Source organism: Larimichthys crocea, chromosome XII (genome assembly GCF_000972845.2).
Source record: "Larimichthys crocea isolate SSNF chromosome XII, L_crocea_2.0, whole genome shotgun sequence".
Classification (NCBI taxonomy): domain Eukaryota; kingdom Metazoa; phylum Chordata; class Actinopteri; family Sciaenidae; genus Larimichthys; species Larimichthys crocea.
In genome coordinates, this window is record NC_040022.1 from 13,915,038 (window position 1) to 13,936,444 (window position 21,407).

Genomic DNA, 21,407 nt, shown 5'->3' on the forward strand with positions numbered 1-21,407 from the left:
CCCTGTTTTGCAAAAGCGTGCAGACAAACTAAGATCTCGGTCGTTATTTGAAGAAGAAAACATTCTGCAAACATTCCTCATTTGGCACTGAATGGAAGCTGATATTTTTCTCTCTTTCTGGCAGCCATGGACGCGCCCCTGAATCTGACAGCCAGTGAAGTGAATCATCGTAGCGCTCTCATCTCCTGGCAACCACCAATTGCAGAAATTGACAACTACATGCTCACCTACAAGTCAACCGACGGCAACCGGAAAGTATGTAGCACACATACATTTACACTTACACAACACTGTTGGTATAATGCACACTGTAATTCCATATATATGAACAACTTTATCTTCTAATGGACATCCTGTATCCATGCTACCGTTGTAAACATGTCTCAGGGAGATAACTACCTTTGTAAAAATAAATCTGCAGATATTGTAGAACATATTGACACCTGTTTTTGGATTTAGAAAGTCAAAAAATATTCCCAATTTAGTCAATTTATCATACTAGGACAATGTTAAGGAATGGAGAATCACTTTATGACAAGCACTTCAAAATTCAAATTGTATCCTTCAATCATTTAATCCCTTGACGCGGCACTTGCTAACGTTCAGAGATATACACACTTATAGATTGACAAACACACACACACACGCACACGCGAGGGAAGTGCGCAGTGAAATTGCCTGTCTAATAGAGATATTACTTTAATATGTCTCAGTAGAGACATTGTTTATTTTGATTAAACTTTGTGATGTGGCCGAGTAATGGTAATAAAGCACATTAGTAGGAGATGTGTGAAACGCAGCACACTTGTTAACGATTGGCTGGAACTGTTTTCCAAGATGCTCTGCAAAAGATTCACTTTATTGCCAATTAGGTGTGTTACACACACATGCAACCAGATGCAGACAAGACTGCCTCCTTAAAAAAAAAAGTCATAACACATACACACACACATCCATTCTGAATAAATAATGATCACACGTCTTTCTCTCTCTCTCTCACAAACACACACACACACACACTGACCTTGAACGTGTGGTACTGCTGTGTGGTTGACCATCGGGTGTCACTCATGCACAAAGTATACAAAACTAAGAATTCATATTATCCCATTTTCCAATGCAAACAGACGTCTATCAACATTTTCCCTCTTTCTTGACACTCTTGGTCCTTTTCATCCAAAACAGTTTTAAAGAAAGTTTTATAGAAGTGTATAATAATATGTCATTATATATTAAATCAACATATTTTCCATTTTCAAGACTCTGCATGAATTTGCATAAGTCAAACTAAAATTAAAGCTTATTTCTCCCGCTGCACACATATGTGCCTAATACATAAACATACAGCATACAAATCAGTAGCCAAAAGGGAGAAATTCATATTTAATACTGTTTGGTTTCATTATGTTGCTCCTTATTTTAGTATTAAACATCTTGAATATGGCTCACAGAGAACTTGTTTTCATACGACCAATCATATTGTTCTGTAATATTCTATCATAGTCATACAGACTAACGACTAGAGCAGCGTTTTACACAAGTCACAGACTATAAACAATCACCAACATTAGCTTTCCCTCTAGCGTCTCTGTGTTACATGACTTACAAATTAACTTTAACTGTATAACTTACAGAAACGGACACATTTCTGTTGTCGTCACAAACCGGGGAAGTGCCCTGTATATATGTGATTTCAGTTCACTGCTTATATGAAGGTTCTTTCCATTCCTGTAATTTCCCATTTAGTTGTTTCATTAAACACTATTTGTCTTTGGTTACACATAATAAAAGCTGGAAGATCTTCCAAACCAACATGGAAGACTTAAAAAAAAATCAATTTCACTTTTTTTTATTCCTCTCACCACCTTTGTCTATGCTCTTTTCGTTTCAAATCAAATCTTCTTTCACCAGGGTGAGCCGCCTCGACATTGTGCCACATACTGAATTCATATTGTTCAGCAACAAATGAGTCATACCACTCATGCTCTGAGCAAAAAGTGATCGCTGCAGCCAGAGACTGAAGTGGTCCTTGTAAGATTTTTCTCTGGTTGTCTCCACTTGAGGTCTGGCTTGGCTGAAAACATGTGGCGACATTACTTTACCTGCAATCTAACCACATTATAGTGAGACTTGCAGCTGTTCAGCCAGCTTCCCTTCTCACAGAGATAATGGATTTATAATTTACACCAAGTAGCTGTAAGATTAATTTCTTATCTGATCAATATTTACTTAACAATTTGTAAAGACATGTATCAGTGTTGTTTATGATCAAGCCTGGGAATAATAAAGATCTCATAGTGACACACACACACAAGGGTAAATACATATACATTCAACCACTGAACCATACGATCAGTAGCGTTGATATGAAGGTATTTATTATCCTTGATTTGACAGAACTGTTTCGTTGCAAAACAAATCTTATCTTGACCCTGAAAACCTCGGGGGGAAATGTAAGATCCTCAGAGACATAGACACCATTTACCAGCTGCTTCCCTGCATAATTCACATGGACACATTGCCTGAAAATGTGTGATTTTTTTCTCCAAACTGGCTGAATATTTCATTTTTACTTGTTCATATTTAATGTGTATCCAGGGCAAAATCCAACACATTTCTCTCTCTCTCTGTCTCTCTCTCTCTTTCTCTCTCTCTCTATCTCTCTCTCACACACACACACACACACACACACACACACACACACACTGTTCATCAGTTGAGCATAGGATCATTTCTCATCTAAGAAACTCCTGTCACGGGAAATACTTAAACATCATGTCTTTAAGATTGGCTCAATAAAAGAGGATTTGTCAGAAACAAAGGGAAGTAACTGTACTGTACCATCATGACTTATCCACCAAAAATAGAAATGTTTGTTCCCTGATTGCTGAGGAGCTCGTCTTTTATCTCACTTCTCTACATCTAGTTGCCCTGTTTCTCCTCCCTGCCATCCACACTTGCTTGCTTTTCTCAGCTCTTTTTGTCTTTTTCTGTTTCCAATGTCACTTTTCACATGTGAACACACAAAGGCAGCCAGACTTGTCCTGCAGTCAGTGGAAGAGTAACTGCTTAGTTAGTTCATTTTTATTTCTGGGCGACACTAAATATCTAGCCCATCCCACACGGGATTATAAGACACCACTGTTATACAAAACAAAAGAACAAAAAAAAGGACATCAGTTACAACATTATAAATTCTTATTTATGCTTTCAAATACCAGATTTATGTGGAAGAAATCCAAATGAACTGTACACTGAAAAGAACTCCTGCAAGCCTAAAGATTATCCTCATATTTTATTTCTTATTTTTTTCTACAGCCAATGTAGATTTTGCTAATACAGTATTTAAACTGACCTAAAATCCTCTTTGCATTCCTTCTACAGTAAATAAACCTCAACTATTTGTGTTGTTGGATTGAGAATATTGTGCTACTGGAACACAAAGCAAGCTGTCATGTGTTTCCTGAACAAAAATAGCTTGAAGGCTTCTTTGTTGCCGCACTGTAGGTCTTTGTAAAACTCACAAGTTCAATTTAATGTTTTATCAGTGACTTGTGGGGAAGCTGATATCATTTATTTTTACCCTGGGGTTCATGCTGAAAACATATTAAATATTACTTTTTTAGAATACAATTACTTTATGTAATATCTTTTAATTGCATGTGAATGAATTTGGATGTGTGTGTGTGTGTGTGTGCGTGTGTGTGTGCGCTAGGAGCTGATCCTAGATGCAGAGGACACATGGATTCGACTAGAGGGACTAGCTGAGACCACAGAGTACACTGTTAAGCTCCAGGCTGCAAGAGGACTTGATACCAGTGCTGTAGTCTCCACTACCTTCACTACAGGTACAGTACACACACATACTCTCCACTCACTCACACGCACACACACACACAAAGTATTTGTGTTCTTTGATTTAAGCTCGGAAAGCGATGATAATGGGGTGACTTTTCATGGCCTCGCAAATGCATTTTCTCTTTTGCACTACATTTCACATCACAGTCACCATAACTAAAGCTGCGCAATAATGGGTCCCAGAAGAAGTCAGACACAATTTTCATCTCTCTTCCCTGTAGGATAGTGGGGGAGACTTCCCATTAGGTTGCACCTGCAGGGTGGCTGTCTGCAATCCTACAGCTGAACAGTGTGCTCTAATATTTAATGCGCTCCATGCATAATTGGATGGCAGATATGTCACTCAAGTAAGGGTTAATGAGCATTATGAAGTGGATAATTTAAACTGTGTTAATATTATGAAAGTAAATATCAATATTCATATTTTCAGCCAAGCTGTGGGCATTGCAGTGGGCTGTATCATGACTTGGGGCAGCAGAAAAAACCCTAACCCAACTCTAACCTTATTAAGTTGATATAGCAGGCCATTGCTTTTATTTATAAATCCAACAGACACGGATTAACATTCATTCATTAGGTCAATATTTACCGTTAGCTCTGTTTTGGTTTCCACCAACTCCTGAGGGAAATGTTTGCTTTTTAACACTTAAATGCTCCACTATGTTTACCTCCTACCTTTGTCTGTCTGCTGTTTGGTGCGAGGCAGGTAGCGGAGAGTCGGCTCATTTGATTTTGTTCAGTTAAAACAGCTGCCTGCTGTGACTGAAAACAGAACCGATCAGTGGACTACAAGCAGCTCATTACACAAAGGCATTTCATCCATTGTTGATGTAAAAAAATATCAATTACTGCAGTTTTGAAAAACAAAATCCTGGATGTTACAAAATGCCATATAATTTGATAGAGATGCACAAAACTAAGCAGACCCTAACTTGTCCTCATGCCTCCTCTGCTTCTCTCCAGGGAGTCGTCTATTTGCAACACCTCAGAATTGTGCCCAACACCTGCTGAATGGCGAGACGCTGAGCGGCGTCTACACCATTTACATCAACAGAGATCCCAGCCAGGGTGTGCAGGTGTACTGCGACATGACCACTGATGAAGGAGGCTGGATTGTAAGTCCCAGTGAAGATAACACCTTCCTTTTAATAGCACATTTATCATATGTGCAAATGTAAAAAAAACTGTGCGTGTGAAAATTGTATTTCATTGGATACAACACTAAACACTGCAAGGTCCTTCTGATTTATGTCAGCTGTTTGGTCTGTAAAAATGAGTTCTATTTTTCTGATCTTCTCATATTTTGGTGTTCAGGTATTCCAGCGTCGTCAGAATGGCCTGACAGACTTTTCCAGGAAGTGGAGTGACTATCGGGTCGGCTTTGGAAACCTGGAGGATGAATTCTGGCTTGGTAAGACTCTGAGACAGAGAAATATTTACCCAAGTTAGACAGAAAATAACTATATCCAGGACTAGTGGAATAGTGGTTCTACTTTTCATTTTTTTACATAATACTGACTATGACAGACTAGTAGTTATACTAGAAAATTCACGTTTGCATTATTTCAACTTCAGGTCACCCTGTCCATTGAGCTGCATTTCCATTTGCATTTTATAGGCTGCAGGCTAATATTAACCACATGTAGTTTTCTGATATTACCTAAGGGTGCTCCAATTGATCATTATGAGCCAATACTCGCTCTAAATTGTTTGCTCTGTGGTCTCTATAAGTGCTGTTCAGAAGAGCTGACCAGATGAAAGCTCTATCTGTGTACTTGGGCGGGCCGCCCAGATATATTAACTCCCAATGACCCATTTTAGCATTTTGCAGAGAAACAAAGAGAAAGAGAGAGATGTTATCTGGTAACACATTTAGAAAACAGACAGATTGCCCAAACATGGACCTGTAAAGCAACAACAGGCTACGTCATTAACAAGAAACCTCCTCGACACACTCATCTGTAAAAACAGTATTAGGGGTGAAAAAATACAAAAAAAACGTGAGCTCTGTTTTTTTATAAAACATAGTGCTACTGCTGTCCCTGTATGATATGCTATCATTCCGTGGAAAACTATATTTGTTAAGCTCTCAGCTGCTGTTGTAAGCAAGAGAAGGCTAGGTTGTGTTTCTAAAAGAGGGAGTGGATTATGTTGCACGTTACCTGCCGACAAATAAACAGCCAATTCATACAATACTGCATCATCTCTGAGTTTTAATCCTTAATATTCAATGTTCTTAAGAACAGTGCTCCGTGATCCCTTAGTATTACCTTTTAGTATTACAGTAGTATTTCAGTCACTGAGGCGTGGCAGTATCTGAGCTTTCACTTGGCTTCAGTTGATATGTCTATTTGATGGAGAGGGGAGACGTTTTCAGTGTCTCGTGCATGCAGTACAGCCTTTCTCGTAAGATTTTTCACTCTGTGTGAAGATCATATTTCAGCACTTGACTTCACAAAGTCTATCCGATTCATTACTGCATTCCCTGAAAGATCATCTCTCCCTGAAATGACTCTGTAATTGTTTTTTAGCGTCGTTTTGATTGAAAGACAAAACAAAAGAACAACCCCCCCAAAAAAAAAAATCCCATTATGAAACAATAATTATATTCATTAGAAAAATGTGCAAATGAGTCATGTTTCTTCATGGGCCAGTTTCTGTGTTAGTGTTTTTGTGCAGAAGATTAAAGGGAAATGTTACATGAATATTTCATTGTGTGTATCGGAACCTTGAGAAGAATGTTTTTTGAGAGAAACACGAGTTATAACATGGCATTGTCACCACATTGTAACAGAGGGAGGGCTGCTACTTTGCATACACACTTATTGGATCATAATACAAGATAGCTGTGGCACACGCTAGTCCGTTAGTGACTAAGCACACTGTAATAGGTGAGAGCATAAAGAGATTTTAGATCGAATCCCTCATAAACAGGAGCTGACAATATAATGGAATGTGGTATAAAAGCCAGCAATTCTTGCTGAGAGTCAGATTTATTGCTTCAGTGGTTATTTTTAAAGCTGTAGTTTGCTGTGTTGTCGAGTTGAATTGAATAATAATGTCAGCTGCTCCTGTTACTTTTGTGCTCCACTACCAGGAGGGTGTTCAAAGCTAGCTCTTAACATTTTATCACAACAGAAAAAGTTGGATTGCTGTCTGCTGGTATAAATTAATAATTTATTGTTTTTTTTTATCTCAACAACAGTAGAGAGTATCACTCACTGAAGAGGCCTGACAGAAATAGTGGACAGATATATCTCTGTAAGATGACACTACACCATACGGGAGAAAAATCCTTCCTCTTTGCACACTTCACAATATGAAGCATAGATAGAGAGCTATAAAGTGACAGGAGTGTTTTAGCTGTTTCTGACGGAGACCTGAAGGCATCATGAAACAACATCCTGCCAAAGATTTGCCTCACATCTGGCAGATTTACAGCAGCTCTCTCCGTACAGTATGATCTAAAGACACCAGTGCATATCTGGTTCAGTGAGTACAATATTTCATCTGACCCGTTTCCACGTGAGCTGAATCAGCAATAATCTGCCGGTGCCCTCTCAACATTTCTGGACCGGTCCAGGGCACGTCCATCTACAGGGTCACGCTTTACTTTTTCAGTGCTTTCCTAGGATGCACTTTCCCCCTCCAGACTTTCTTCTATCCTGCACTGTACTCTGTCCTCTCAGTGCATAATAGCAGCTTAATGTAACCTCAGGGCGTGAGGCATCAAGAGCTGTTCTTTGCTCCTGTGAAAGCTTCTCCCAGTGATGCCAGATTACAGATAACGTGCCAGCAGGGAACTCAGTAGCCATAAAGTGCACCACAAAACGTCAAGCTGCTGTATGAAACTGGCTTGTCTGTTGATCCATTGGTTTATATGGTTTTGAACAGAGGACTACATGCTTCCATACACAAATGTTACTAATGAAATTAGCAATGGCTCATTTAGACTTGACAGTGTGACAGTGAGCCAGCATGAACAAAACCAGGAGAAGGGACCCTGAACATGAACCAGCGAAATCAAATTCAGCCATCATTAATTTTATTATTTACATCTGTCCTTTTCCTGCTGTGACATGTCAAAATATGTTCTGAGGCAATGCCATGTTGGAGCATTATCTAATTAATCTCACCAAAACATGGCAGAGTGAAGTTTAATTGTATGTCCTCATGATACAGTTGTTGTTAGAAGGTTAGGGCATAGGGACTATGTGGGTTGTACAGTATTTGGAGGAAGTGAAGGTAGGTCATGAAGGAAAACATTGTGCAACACAGTATCTCTTCCTCCATTTTTAACAATCCAGTTATTTCGCCATTTCATTAGCAGCAGTGTTGTAGTCAAGACCAGCTCAACCGAGACCAAGTCAAGACCAAGACCAGACAGTATATATCACACATGTGGCTAATATTGGCTATATCTCTTTTAGTGAGGCACACACCTCACAGCCTTCTCAGTAAGCGTATTACAGGATTTACTGACTGCTGTGTGTTTTCTTTTGGACACAGTTTTGCAAATATCCCATAGGAATATTGTGATATTTTGAATTACATTATGAATTACAGGAGGTTTGGCTAATGCTCACTTTCTGTCAGGAACGCAACGAAGGCTAACAGCCGTTAACAATGACAAAAATTTAAAATTAGAAAGTTATTGGTGTCATTCAAAGCAGGAAGGTCTACCTAGTTCATATTCATATCTTTTTTTAATGACCTGCTTCCTAAAATAGTGAGTTTAATTTGTGTGAAAGTATTTTCAGTTAATTATGAAACTGTGGCAGGACATTATTAAGTCCAACCTCAAGTGCTACAACACCGGTTAGCAGTGTCAGGAGGACAGCTTGCAATGGTAAGCTTTTGACAATCGGAAACTTTGTGCTAATCCAGGCCAGAGCTTTTCAATGTCTGACACTGTGGGCGAGTAGTGTTTCTAGGAATATAAGAAACATGTTGATGAGCAACCGAGTTTTAGTACCGTCAAAGATATGTCAACAGAGAACATAAAATATAAATATAAAATAAAACATAATAATTAAACATAAATATTCATGGATTTTGTCACTTTTCTGTCACTGTTTATTATTTGTTGTCTTGTTCAATTTGGTGGGTGGTCATGTTCCAAGTTCGAATGATGCTTTGGGAGATTAAAACGACAAGTATAATCAGACGCGGTTAAGACAAGAGACAGCTCAAAGGAGACTCATTCCCTGTTGTGGGTCATGTGGGTTTAGCCACTGCCACTCCCCTTCAGGAGAACAGCAGTAGGTCTAAAGTCAATTGACTTAAATTAGAAAAGTGAACCTAAGCGCAGATTATTATAGTTTTATTATTATTGATTATTGTATTGTATTATTATATTTTTCAACAGCAGTCACTGAAATAAATATGATAAATATAATAAATATAAATAAATGAATATGAACATTTTGATGTTGAAATGAAGTTTTTCAGGCAGACAAATCAAGCAGAGAAAATTAATTTGTCAAGACTTGTCTTTGTCACAGCAGCAATACACTCTTATGAGATCTGTCAGCAAAGACGTCCCTTCTCTGTGTTAGTGCTGAATCGTTGGTCTGGTTTCACCAAAGATGATCTATAATGTAACAACAGAACTAAAATTTAAATGACTTCCTGAAGCATCTCTGGCACAACACAGTCTGCTTTTAGCGATCCACACAACATTCACAACACATTCCAAACAAGGTAGCACAGGAAGTGTATACCATTTAATATAATTGGTGGAGATTGTAATGTGTTATCTTCTGCTATAAAAAAAATCTTTGGTATGGAGCCAGTTAGCAATGTGGTACAACTTGCTACAACATTTTTTACCCTACTTATTTTTGGAAAATTGGCACCATCCAAAGAATGCCAAATTAGCTATTAGCATTTCCTGTTTCTAACATACCCATGAACATACAGACAACTATTTCTGGATTACTTTGAAGAAAATGTACAAATCTGATGATTGTCAGGCAAGTCTTGGAGTTTTTTTTCCCCCCTATGATTTCTTTGCAGATTTATGGACATTTATTCATGATGGATATCTGAGATAATGATATCCTCGGAAGTCATATTGAATCTAAATTTATGTATATCTGTATCTGTTTGTTCAGACTGAACTGAGTTATGACTCAGAGAGGATATAAATATGCTACCCTAATTGCCTCCATGAGCTGTGTGTTACAGCCACTGCTGCAGCTCTAACTGCTGATGGTGTTCCTCTGTGAGTGTATCCACTGATCATGGCGTCTTCATTGAAATTAATAAATTGCGGTCCAAACCTCTGCTGTTTAAAATGCTTCTGTGACTGTGCCTTAACACAACAAGTTTTTTAACACTCATAAAATGTTGTATTTATATCTGCGTTCCAACTTGTTATTGGCAAAACCGTAACACTCTAAAATACTATCATTGCTCTAAGTGTTTTTCTGCACTTGAGGTAGCCGTTTTTGTGTTATGTCCTCTGCTATCTGCTGTGCATTTTAACCATTTACGGCATAAGCAGTGTCCTTAAAACGATCATCCTCACACGGAGGAAATGGTATCATCATACAGATGGTCACTGCAGTTTCAAACAATTTGACCTTCACTTTTCTTTCGACAGAATAGGTTACTGTCATAGCCTTGGAGAGTCGTTATAATGAACATTTAGCTAATCACCGCCTCGACACACAGAACGGCAATATATCGAGCAGTATGGAACCATAAACATTGATATTAAATCCACTCACACTGAAAAGAAGAGGCACTTAACTGGCCAGCAGTAAAGAATATGGAAATTAAGCTTTCATTATTATGTTACAGTCTGAAAACGGCCATTTTTATTGCCGCTCTAGGGCAATCTATTCTCCCTACTCACTGACCTCAGTCAGTTTTCATGCTTAACACAATGTCAGTTTGATGATGTAATAACAGAGAGGAACCAGAGTGTCTGTGTGTGATATGCGATCATTATCCCATTGTCTTTCCTTTTTTAATTCCCCCCTCTTGTTTCTGAATAAGTGTGAGAGAAATGCTGGTAATAAAATGTGACGAGATGGTAATATTGGTAGTATAATAGGACAAGAGTGCAATAGTATGTCAAAATGTATTTTTAATCGCTGCAGTTTGGAATAAAGCAGTCTGATCCCATAAAACTGTTGGAGGAAAAAAACAGTAAAAAATTATGGGTGCAAGATTAATTGCTGATAATACAGTGATATTATACAATGGAAATTAGAGATGACTGAGTGTTAAACACAATTTTATTGCAACAATTGCTTTTCCCCTGTCACCTTAAGTGCCTTTGGGTTGTAACATAGATTGTATCTGCTTTCCATTGACATATTACAGCAGATTTAGTTTCTCTGCTCTCCGGGATTTCTACTTCCTGCCGCTTATCAGCGAAGGCTTGGGGATTTTTATTTTTTTCTTTTGAATTTTTCCCAGGCTAAAAAGAAAAGTGTTCAAGTGATGCTTCTGTTGGACGCTAAGCAGGAAAGGAGTCTCTTATCCAAATGGGTGTAATCTGATAGTGAAGGCAGTTCCAATCTTTCAGGTCAGTGTGGGGCCTTATCGCCTGTCTGGGTTCAAACGAGCCTCCTATCTGCTACCTTGGAGATAGAGAGCAAAGCTGCCTATCTCGGAAAAGGTGCAACATGTGGCATTTGCAGTAGGGCTGGTGGTGACAGTGTCCACCGCTCTTCACAATGTCAGTCATCCACATCTATATGGCCAGCTGACAAAGACGTCCCAGAGAGTGCTTATTAGGACTGAAACCTTGAACCTACAAAGCTGCTGGTGGAAATAATCCAATTCACAGAAGAAACAAATCTGATTGGTAAAATATCACTAAGTCATAAAAATAACACACGTTGAATTCTTGGTGTAATGGTTTTACGTCTTCTCTGATTCCCATGCGTTATATTGTCACTCCATACTGTTTATTCTGTATACATAACATCTATGGCATGATCTCTGTTGCTCTTTCTGACATTTTTCCTATTATAGGTTTTTTTTTTTTTTCGACCTAAGAACAGATTGTTTTGTACCCTGTAAAGCCCTTAGAGGAATTACTTGAGTCCTGTAAAAGCCACCTTTGAAGAGTATAGAGACCAAAACCAGGCTATAAACATGTTTATTTCTGCTGTAAAGTTGGGCATGTAGATATGGGGGCTTATAGAAACTGACTTGTTTTGTAGCCGGCCTCAAGTGGACGTTTGAGGAAGTTTTTGGCACTTTGCATTGGCTTCATTCCAGCCACAGACATTGCTGCTTGGTTTGAATTTCGTGTTTCTCTCCTACAGTAAAAACATGTGTATCGTTTATGTCTAACAACCACATTGAATGCACTTCTTTCTTTCTTGTAAAACATTTTCAAAGTATATTCTTAGAAACACATACTGAGACCTCCACAGGGGTTCTTTACAAATAACATACTGTACCAAAGAGAGAAATTCATCAAATCACTGTACATCAGCATTTCATCGTGGTTGTATGGATTTAAATCTGCACCTGTGTTACTTTGTCTTACTCTCATGTCTTGGCATTGCTTTGAAGCCCACTTGTTAGTGGATTGCACCCAGACTCCACAGAAGTCCAATCAAGATGACAAGCATAATAATGACGTCCATAATCAGTACAACTGTAATTACTTCCATGTCAGTGGGGGTGGGATGACTTCTAAATCATGTTTTGAAGCTATAACGCCAGTATGATTAAAAACAGATATGTTGAGATTCAGTTTGTGTCTCTGGAGTCTAAAAACATGCAGCACAGTGTCGACAATACAATATAATACGTGTCATTTCTCTACAGGTCTAGACAACATTCAGAGGATTGCAGCTCAAGGCCGCTATGAGCTGAGAATTGACATGAAGGACGGACAGGAGTCAGTCTATGCCAATTATGACAAATTCTCCATTGGAGATGCGAGAAACCTCTACAAGCTCAGGATAGGAGAGTACAACGGCACCGCTGGTACGTGGTTGAATACATTAGAAATATTTTTTATTTAGCACACATCATTATTAAGCATTTTACTTGGTTCTGTGGGTGACAGCACTGTGCTCAACCCACTTACTGTGTAAAAATGGTCAACGAGGACATGAACATTGAAAGCGTTTTGCTATTTGGGTCTATTTTTTTGTCAAAATACAACTGTATATACTGTAATATGGCAAAGTGTGTTTTCCCCAACCTTTAAGTGAAATTCTCTCCCATCTCTCCTCTGCCATCTGTCATTTTTTTCCTCTTTTCCCCTCCATCTTTTCTTCCCCCTGATGTCTGAAGCCCGCCTCAGCACTTCTACACATTTCTACTCTTGTCCTCGCTCTCCATGTATCTCTCAGTCTGTCAACATGACCATATGCCAGAATTACCCATCATTCCTGCATGTTTATAATTATAATTCTCTCTGCCTAAATAAATCCACAGAGCCTGCAGCAGGACTACTTTCCTATCCTTCTCTGTCATGTTTTCCTATCTCCCCTCCTGCCTGCCTGGTTGTTTATTATCACTTCATCATGCCATCATTCACTGCAGCCGTATACCAACATTGCCTGGTACACCCTAATGTTTAAGGTTTTCTCTCTCTCTCTCTCTCTCTCTCTCTCTCTCTCTCTCTCTCGCTCTCTCCTTTGATCTCCAGGTGACTCTCTGAGCTACCACCAGGGCCGGCCCTTCTCGACAAAAGACAGAGACAATGACATCGCTGTCACTAACTGTGCCTTGTCTTACAAAGGAGCCTGGTGGTACAAGAACTGCCACCGGGCCAACCTCAATGGCAAATATGGCGAGTCCAGACACAGTCAGGTGAGTCATCTAAAAAAATATGCTCACTAGATCAGAGTAAATGTGCCAAACATCTTGTGGGGTGCAAGTCGAAAGAAATTGCAAAAGGACACTTATTGTGAATGAATTAAAGACAAGACAACCCCAAAAGGTTCAGACTTACTGTGTGTCAAACTTTATGCAAATCATATTCAGGATTCAAGATTTAGTTCATTGTCATATTTTATTGTGTGCTTGCATACATAAAAAACAAAAATGCTTTTCTTCTGAGCACTCAGCAGTGCAGTAAATAAAAATTTTGTTTAGGAATATGAAGCACTAAAGCGCATCTACTGATGTTACAAGTCCATGAGGTGGGCATGCTTTATTGCCTCAAAAAAGATCCCTCAGTCAAAGCCTGTCTTTAAGACCTTCATTATTTTAGTATTATGCTTTCATGTTTCACATTCCTAAATGATTTTGTGTTTAAGAAAATGACCACACAGGAAATGTGCACAGAACAGCTGCAAGGAGAGAGTGGGAGGAATGGATGAATGACTTGTTAATCACAAGATAGCCACACCCTAAAGCTTACCGTGCTTTTACTCTAATGACCTGATTCCAACCAGCACAGCTCTGTGACACTGCTTCTGCAAAACTGTTTTGGTTCATTCTCCACACAGCGTTTCAAAAGCAGAGCGTTTCGCCCACCAGACTTTGTTTATCTTTTTTCTTTTTTTTTAAACTTTTTTCCTCAATTTATGTGTTTCTACCACTCCTGTGTCTGACTCCTAGCCAACTTGATCTGCTAGGTGTTGCTTGATGCTTCAGGTCACAGCTTGTCAAAACTAAACCAGCCATGTATTCCCCGTGTAGCAGGGTCTAGAGATGCTTCTGGGATGCTACTGAGGTGTCTCTCACATCAAAAGAATAACAAAAGGCACACTTTTTGTTACATTGTGAAGTAGTGTGGGCTTGTGGACGAGGTAATCGTTAACATTTAGTCACGTTTGCTGACTTCCACCAGTTCTAGTAACCAGAGCAGGTATAAGGAGACATGACGCCTGTGACAGTCAACTTAAAAAAAACACCATTACTTTGAATACAATTAAATTTCTCTGGGTTTGAACACCATTGGAAACATTTAGAATAACGTAAGTAAACAACACACTCAAATATATAACATAGATCTAGTGGTTTTTCTACATTGCAATTCGGGAATGTTACATATTACAGCTCTAACTCGATGCATTTCCTTTACAAAAATCACCTGAATTGTCCTGATTTTGTGTAATTAAAGGTTAAAATTTCTAATTTTGAAACACTTATAAATTAAATTACATGAAACTTCTGCAGACCGCCTCCATCCATTACATTGATCTGGCCTGATGGAGGAGCTGTAATGAAAGGTCAATTAAATAAATAAATAAATGAATAAAAGGCTGCTGCACCACTTTTAATGACACTCAGAGATGATGTATTTTAACATTTACTGGTCAAAAGGGCTTGTATTGTCTGTTGGGTTTTTAGTCCATCCAAACACTCACAACAGTGAGTTAAATATTCAAATTATAGAAACGTGTGGAAGGGAAAGGGCAGAGTTTATTCAAAACGTGAAGAAGGCATGCATGTTTGAGTAAACACAATGAACAGTGGTACCTAAGCCTGTCTCTGTAATAGATTTCTATATGTTTTTTGCTCCATGTGAGCTGGGAGTGAGCGTCGAGGGCTTGTCTTTTGACAAGTGTGTGATGTGCTCTCCCCCTCTCTCTCTCTCTCTCTCAGCTTGATGCTGAAATGGCTCGAGAAAGAGAGTGAGGTGTTGTGTGAAGCTGTGATTAGACTGAACTACAAAGGCTTTGGAGCACTGCTGCTTCTCTCACTGTGCTCTGTACCCTTCTCTTTGTTGCCTGATGACGTGAAATGAGACCAGGTGGGAGCAGAGATGGACAGGCATAAAGATACACAGAGAGGAATTGCCTTTCAAAGTGAAGCTGCAAATGCCGGGGTTTCGGTGGTGATGGGGATTAGCGGGGCTAGAGTCTATAAGACTATAATTGCACTAATTTGTAATTTTCTTCGCTCTTAAGTCAGGATTTTTGCCGTGCTGCTTTAAATGCCTTCCCATCTTCACACTCCATTTACGTGTCATTTTCTGTCATTCTTTTATTCAGATGCTTTTGTTCTTGTCTAAAAAGCTCTGTTGATTCGAGCAGCCTCTGAAATCACACTTTGTCTTGCAGGGTATTAACTGGTACCACTGGAAAGGCCACGAGTTCTCTATTCCTTTCGTGGAGATGAAAATGAGGCCATTCAACTTCCGTAGCATCAGCAGCAAGAGGAGGCGGTCTGTCCCTGTATAAACAAAGCCCAGAGTCGAGGATAAATGGAGTTCGGATGATGTTTAGTGATGAGTTTCTGCTATCTGTGTGCCTCACTGATGGTGCTCGTCGATGCCTTTTAGTGAGGCTGCAAAGAAAAACGGGGGTTATGACAAAAAGCTACTAATATTTTATTAATACTCAGTTGTAAAATAATAAAACATTATTATTAATATACTACCAACAATCAGAAACTATTATAAACATGGATTATGAAATAGCAGAGAGGCTGAAACAACGTCCGAACTCTTTTTCTCTGTTCCAGCCCAGCTTCAGCTGTCTTTCCCTGCTGTACTTCTACCCAGACAATAGAGGACACTGTATGTAATTTATTAAATACTTTGAATGACAATGGTTCTATTTGCTGTATAAAAAAACGGAGAGGCCAACCAAGAAGCCTCTTTTGTTTCTTTTAAGTGTGTGACCTGCCTTTCCCTGGGATGCGAGGAAATGTGCTCAGAAATGCCCTCAAGAGTGCAAGAGCTAGCGTTATTTTAACCGTTACGAAATAATAACACTTTTAACGGAAAATATACTGTATATGCCCTTAAACCCCTTAACTGTAAGATATATATATTTTTATAACTGATATTGTGACAAAAGTCCATCTATTTAATATGATTTGATGACTTTTAATTTAATCATAAAACATGACAAACGCTGAACATAAGCTATGAAATTAACATCGAAAAGCAAAACTCGAGAATCCTCGTTCACAGAGCAGTGCACCAGCAACAGCTTCATTGCCATATATTTTATTTCTCTCTGTCTATGTTACTGTTAATTACAATATGCTTTGTGCTAATTATTAAAGCAAATTCACCAACATTAAACTTTATTATTATTGGTAGCCACACTGAGACAGTATTTGCACTAGGAGTGGGAACACAGCAAAGCTATTGTTTAATCGATTATTTCTTTAGTTGTTCGTGGGTATTTAAATGGTATTTCCTGGGCTTTATTTACAAGCAAATTACAAATGCTTAATATCTGTTTCACCCCTGTTGTAGATGCTGTGATTGCTTGCAGAGATGGTGCTGATCAATGTAATATTTACCAAAGATCTGCATAATAAAGACTCGGCCTGCTGTTTGGAAAGATGCCAGTCAATTTTGTCACCAAAGTCACTGAAACAGCTTTTTCCTACATTAATAGATTCTTACTTTTCAGAGACTTTTATGCTAATCGTGTCCCCTGGCGTTATTTTATGCAATGTGAACACTAAATTCTATGCAAAAGAAAGTCAGGGTGGGCATAGTGCAGATTTCAGTTTGGCCTCCCCCCCACTGCTAGCTGAAATAAATTTAACAAAGAAAGCAGAACAGTAGGTGGAGTGGAGCCAAGGCTTTCTTCTATGCCTTTCTTTTACTTGTTTCGCTATTTAAGCTCCCCAGTGAAAAAAGCAAAAATCAGCAAACATGGCAGAGAATGTATTCTTTTATAAGGGTGGGCCTAATCTGCAGCATGCCCACCAAGCATTTTGTTCTATTCAGTGTTCACACTGTTGCACAAGGCGTTAAGTGCCAATGTGTTTAGTTGACTGCAGTTTTCTGGAAATGGTTTAGTTCCCTGCTTCGTATGTTGGTGGGAAATTATCTCCGCAGAGTTTGAACACACAACTGGCTAACTCTGCTCTCTGGCTTCATACTATCAATAAAAACGAAATGTATTGTCCACTAAAATCCGTTCAAAGTCAACGTCGCCATCACTGCAAGCAACATTTGGTCTCATTTAAATTGAGTAATCCAGATATTTACAGCTAGAAATTTGATTCTTATGTATTTGTCAGTCATTAAAACAAACCAGCAAATCTGGCTTGTGTCATGTGACTGAGTATTTTTCATGTGTTTTGTCCTTTTTAGAAAACAATGGTGACTCCCCTCTATAAACTACTACTAATATACTCATGTACAGTAGATATAGAACATAATGTGACTTTTGATGTGTTCCCCCTTTAGATGCTAACTAATTCAGAAACCATTCCCTCTTTAACCACCGTATTTTTTACCCATCATTGTGTTTAAGGACAGATGGAGCTTTCCGCATGTTGACTAAATTGCAACCAAGAGCCTGATCGTAAATAACAAATGTCCTAAGATGATGTTTTCATTTGATTTGTAGTGACATTTTTTTGTTGATCTGGATAAAAAGGTGCTCTTGAAATGGTTTGCAAGCTAGAAAATGTAGATGACTTAGATGATCAGGCTTCTAAGCTGTTATGAAAAAACAGTAAAATTACCCTCAAAGGCAAAATAAAACCAACATTACCTACAATATAATTTATAACAAACCGTTTCAACATGCAACCTTTCCCAGGTCTGATTTATGTTTCAGTGTCAAAGTGACTGTTTCAGAGCCTGCCATGCAATCCATCTCCCATAGTGATTTATAATACAGTAGAAAATTCTCTGTGTACTTATTTAATTAACTAATTAGATTAAGTTTGTCTCAGTGCATTTTTGTACAAGGAACAAAGGTCATGAAGCTTTGCAGAAAAGGAACAGAATGTTTTTTGTGCGTGTGTGTTGTGGGGGATTTATTTCTCTCAAACTATGAGGTGCTCTTAAATCTTTCAAGAAGAAAGCTGGTATATATTTAAGCTTATTTTACATATTTTTCAAACCATCCTTCATCAATTTAAGCTTTTTCTGCAAATCAATGAGAAAACTGCTTGGGACAAACATTACATCCATTAATAAACAACATGCCTGAAAATACAAAGACGAATGAACCTGCATTAGTTTCTTGATATTCTGAATAATTTGATGTCATTCCCTCTAGCATTAAGTTTGTTTTCCTCACTGTAAGAGAACTGATACTACGTACTTTTGTATCTCTGGAGGAGAGGGGGATATTAAATTGGCATTTTCTTTGTACTGTATGTTTTTCATCGTGTGAAATGTCAACTCTTAAATCTACTGTGTAACATCAGGTTTGAAAAGATCATCTCCTCCATTATTTAAACTAAAACCTCAGTCTCAGTCACTGGAATACACTCGCACTGTATCACTGTTTGTTTCTCCTGAGCTTCCTACAGTACAGGAAACCTGTTAACTCTTATTTATTTTACTGCTATTTATTTTACAATTTCTCTGTAAAAAAAAAAAAAAAAAACATTTAATAATGGCAGATGGTCCTCTATGGTATTGAAAAGAAAATGCTTTATTTCATTGGTCTCTTTTACAAGTGGATTAACGGATATGACCACCATGTTTGGTGGTATTTGTCTCATAAGCCAGATACTGTAACTGCATTGATTTGAAATCTTGCCATGGAAATGTAAATGTTGACAAAATGTGATCTTGACTGTTTGAAAGCTCATATATGCTGAAAATACGGATTTATTGTTGGATAACCTTGGATATTACTGTCAAATTTAGCTCTAGTTTGACTTAAACATGTACTATATAGTTCCTTTTTTAATACATTTTCTACATATTAATAAAACATTCAAATAGTCTGATTTGGTGTGTTTTGTTTCTCTTTTTGTTTACTGTGTTAATTACATGTGCTTATATGTAAAGTTCATGGTGAACTGGTAACTTCCATGCGCAACATCTTTGCATGAAGAAACCCAGAGTTTAATTTGCTCATTTCTGGAGAGGTTTTATATAACAAGTTGAACTGTGGCTGCTGTAACTACTTCCCCTTTTTACTCTAAATGAAGTACCGAGAGCCAACTGACTCCATGTCATAAACTTTTCAAAGTGTCTTCACCCCTAATTGGAGGCCATTAAAACCCGAAGTGAGACCAGCACCACTTAAAAGTGAACAGTGAAAGGTGCCGTCGTAAGGTCTGCCAGTGTGGTTTGGCTCCAAGACCTCTAATTTATGCTCACACACAGAGACATAACAGACCTTCGTGGATATTACACACACTGGAAGACTTGCAGTACAATATACTACATTCATTGTACATAAACCAATTTAATAACCTTCTAAAGGTCTGTCAGAATTGATGCACTCTTTTTTTGCTCTGTGCTCCAATAAACATTTGCAGAGCTGCCAACTCACACGCTTTCGCCATGTGACACACGTTTTTGCCTGCCTTCACACGCTCTCATGCCACACATCTAATAAGCGCAAGTGGTCACTGTAACCCACCCTGAGCTCAGTGGATTACTGTTTCCTGCGTTTCCTGTCCTGAGTTGGCGCTAGTCGGAGGAGGAGAAGCAACCGCGCAGTGGAACATCGATCGCTGAAGAAAATAAAAATATTTTCCGTTCTGAGAAGAAGGCCTCTAAGAAGGACACAGGAAAGTACAACATTGCCCACAGATCCTAGCCTGTCATTGTTATTTTCATGTTCTTATGATCTATTGATTTATGATGTTTTGCTTCAAAGGCTGATGTGTAAGCTCAGTATTTGTTTTGTTTGTGGGCTTTCAATAGTGAAACATTTCTCTTCCGAATACATTTATTAATTAAATAATTAAATGGATTAAGTATGAGTGAAGAATTGGTTGAATACCACTGATCAATGAATACCTTGGTCAAATCTTGAACAAAAGTCTATCATTTAATAAGGCGATATTGTGGTACTTACAGTACACTCACAACAGTGGTTTTCTGGTTGATGAATATTTAGCTTTAGAAGGCCCTACAAGTTTAGAAGGCCCTACAAGTCATGATCAAATGAACATAAAATCAGAATAAAGTATATCGCATCTCCTTAATCCAAAATATCCTTCAGCTGTCTTTGCTTCACAGACTGTAACTAATATTGTCCATCTCTTGTGGGCCGCCCCAATCAATGGCTTTTGGCCCCACAAACCACTAAATCAAATCAAATCAATTTTATTTGTATAGCCCAAAGTCACAAAGTACATTTGCCTCAGAGGGCTTTACAATCTGTACAGGGAGTGACACCCTCTGTCCTTAGACCCTCGGTTCGAGTGAGGAAAAACTTGCCCACAAAAACCCTTTTAACAGGGAAAAATGTGGAAGAAACCTCAGGAAGAGCCACAGAGGAGGGATCCCTCTCCCAGGACGGACAGACGTGCAATGGATGTCACGTGTACAGAACAAATCAACACAAACATAATGTACAATGACTGATAAAATGACAATGAAATGTAGAGATGTAGAGAAATGTACTAGAATGTAGAGATGTAGAGACATGGGTAAAACGCAAACGTGTCTGTACGTGGTACAACATTTTGGCCATCCCTTACAGAATCTTACTCCAAGGTTGTTTTTTTAAAGTTGGCAGCTCTGCATTTGAACAAACCTCAGTCAACTAGCCGTCTATGTTGAAAAGACAACCGAATTTGTAGATGCAGATGGTTGAAGATCAAAAAGAGCTCGCTGAGGTGGTTCAGGACCTGAATAAGATGCCTCCTGGGCCCTCCTTTGGAGGTGTTGGTAGAAGACCCCGGGGCAGACCAAAAAACTTGCCCATCTACCCGGGAACACC

General features: G+C 38.6%; 1 protein-coding gene across 8 annotated transcripts in view; it reads left to right on the plus strand.

The window, feature by feature from the left end:
- Positions 1–17,236, plus strand: part of tnr (tenascin R (restrictin, janusin)) — a 158,933-nt gene extending 141,697 nt beyond the window's left edge. For all 8 annotated transcript variants that reach the window (XM_027285570.1, XM_027285568.1, XM_027285571.1 and 5 more), the window contains 7 exons: positions 125–255; positions 3,716–3,848; positions 4,822–4,973; positions 5,173–5,269; positions 12,658–12,819; positions 13,490–13,653; positions 15,855–17,236. In XM_027285570.1, the coding sequence (XP_027141371.1) occupies positions 125–255; positions 3,716–3,848; positions 4,822–4,973; positions 5,173–5,269; positions 12,658–12,819; positions 13,490–13,653; positions 15,855–15,974 (959 nt within the window). In that variant the 3' untranslated portion in view covers positions 15,975–17,236. The remainder of the gene's footprint in view (positions 1–124; positions 256–3,715; positions 3,849–4,821; positions 4,974–5,172; positions 5,270–12,657; positions 12,820–13,489; positions 13,654–15,854) is intronic.
- The last annotated feature ends 4,171 nt before the right edge of the window (positions 17,237–21,407 follow it).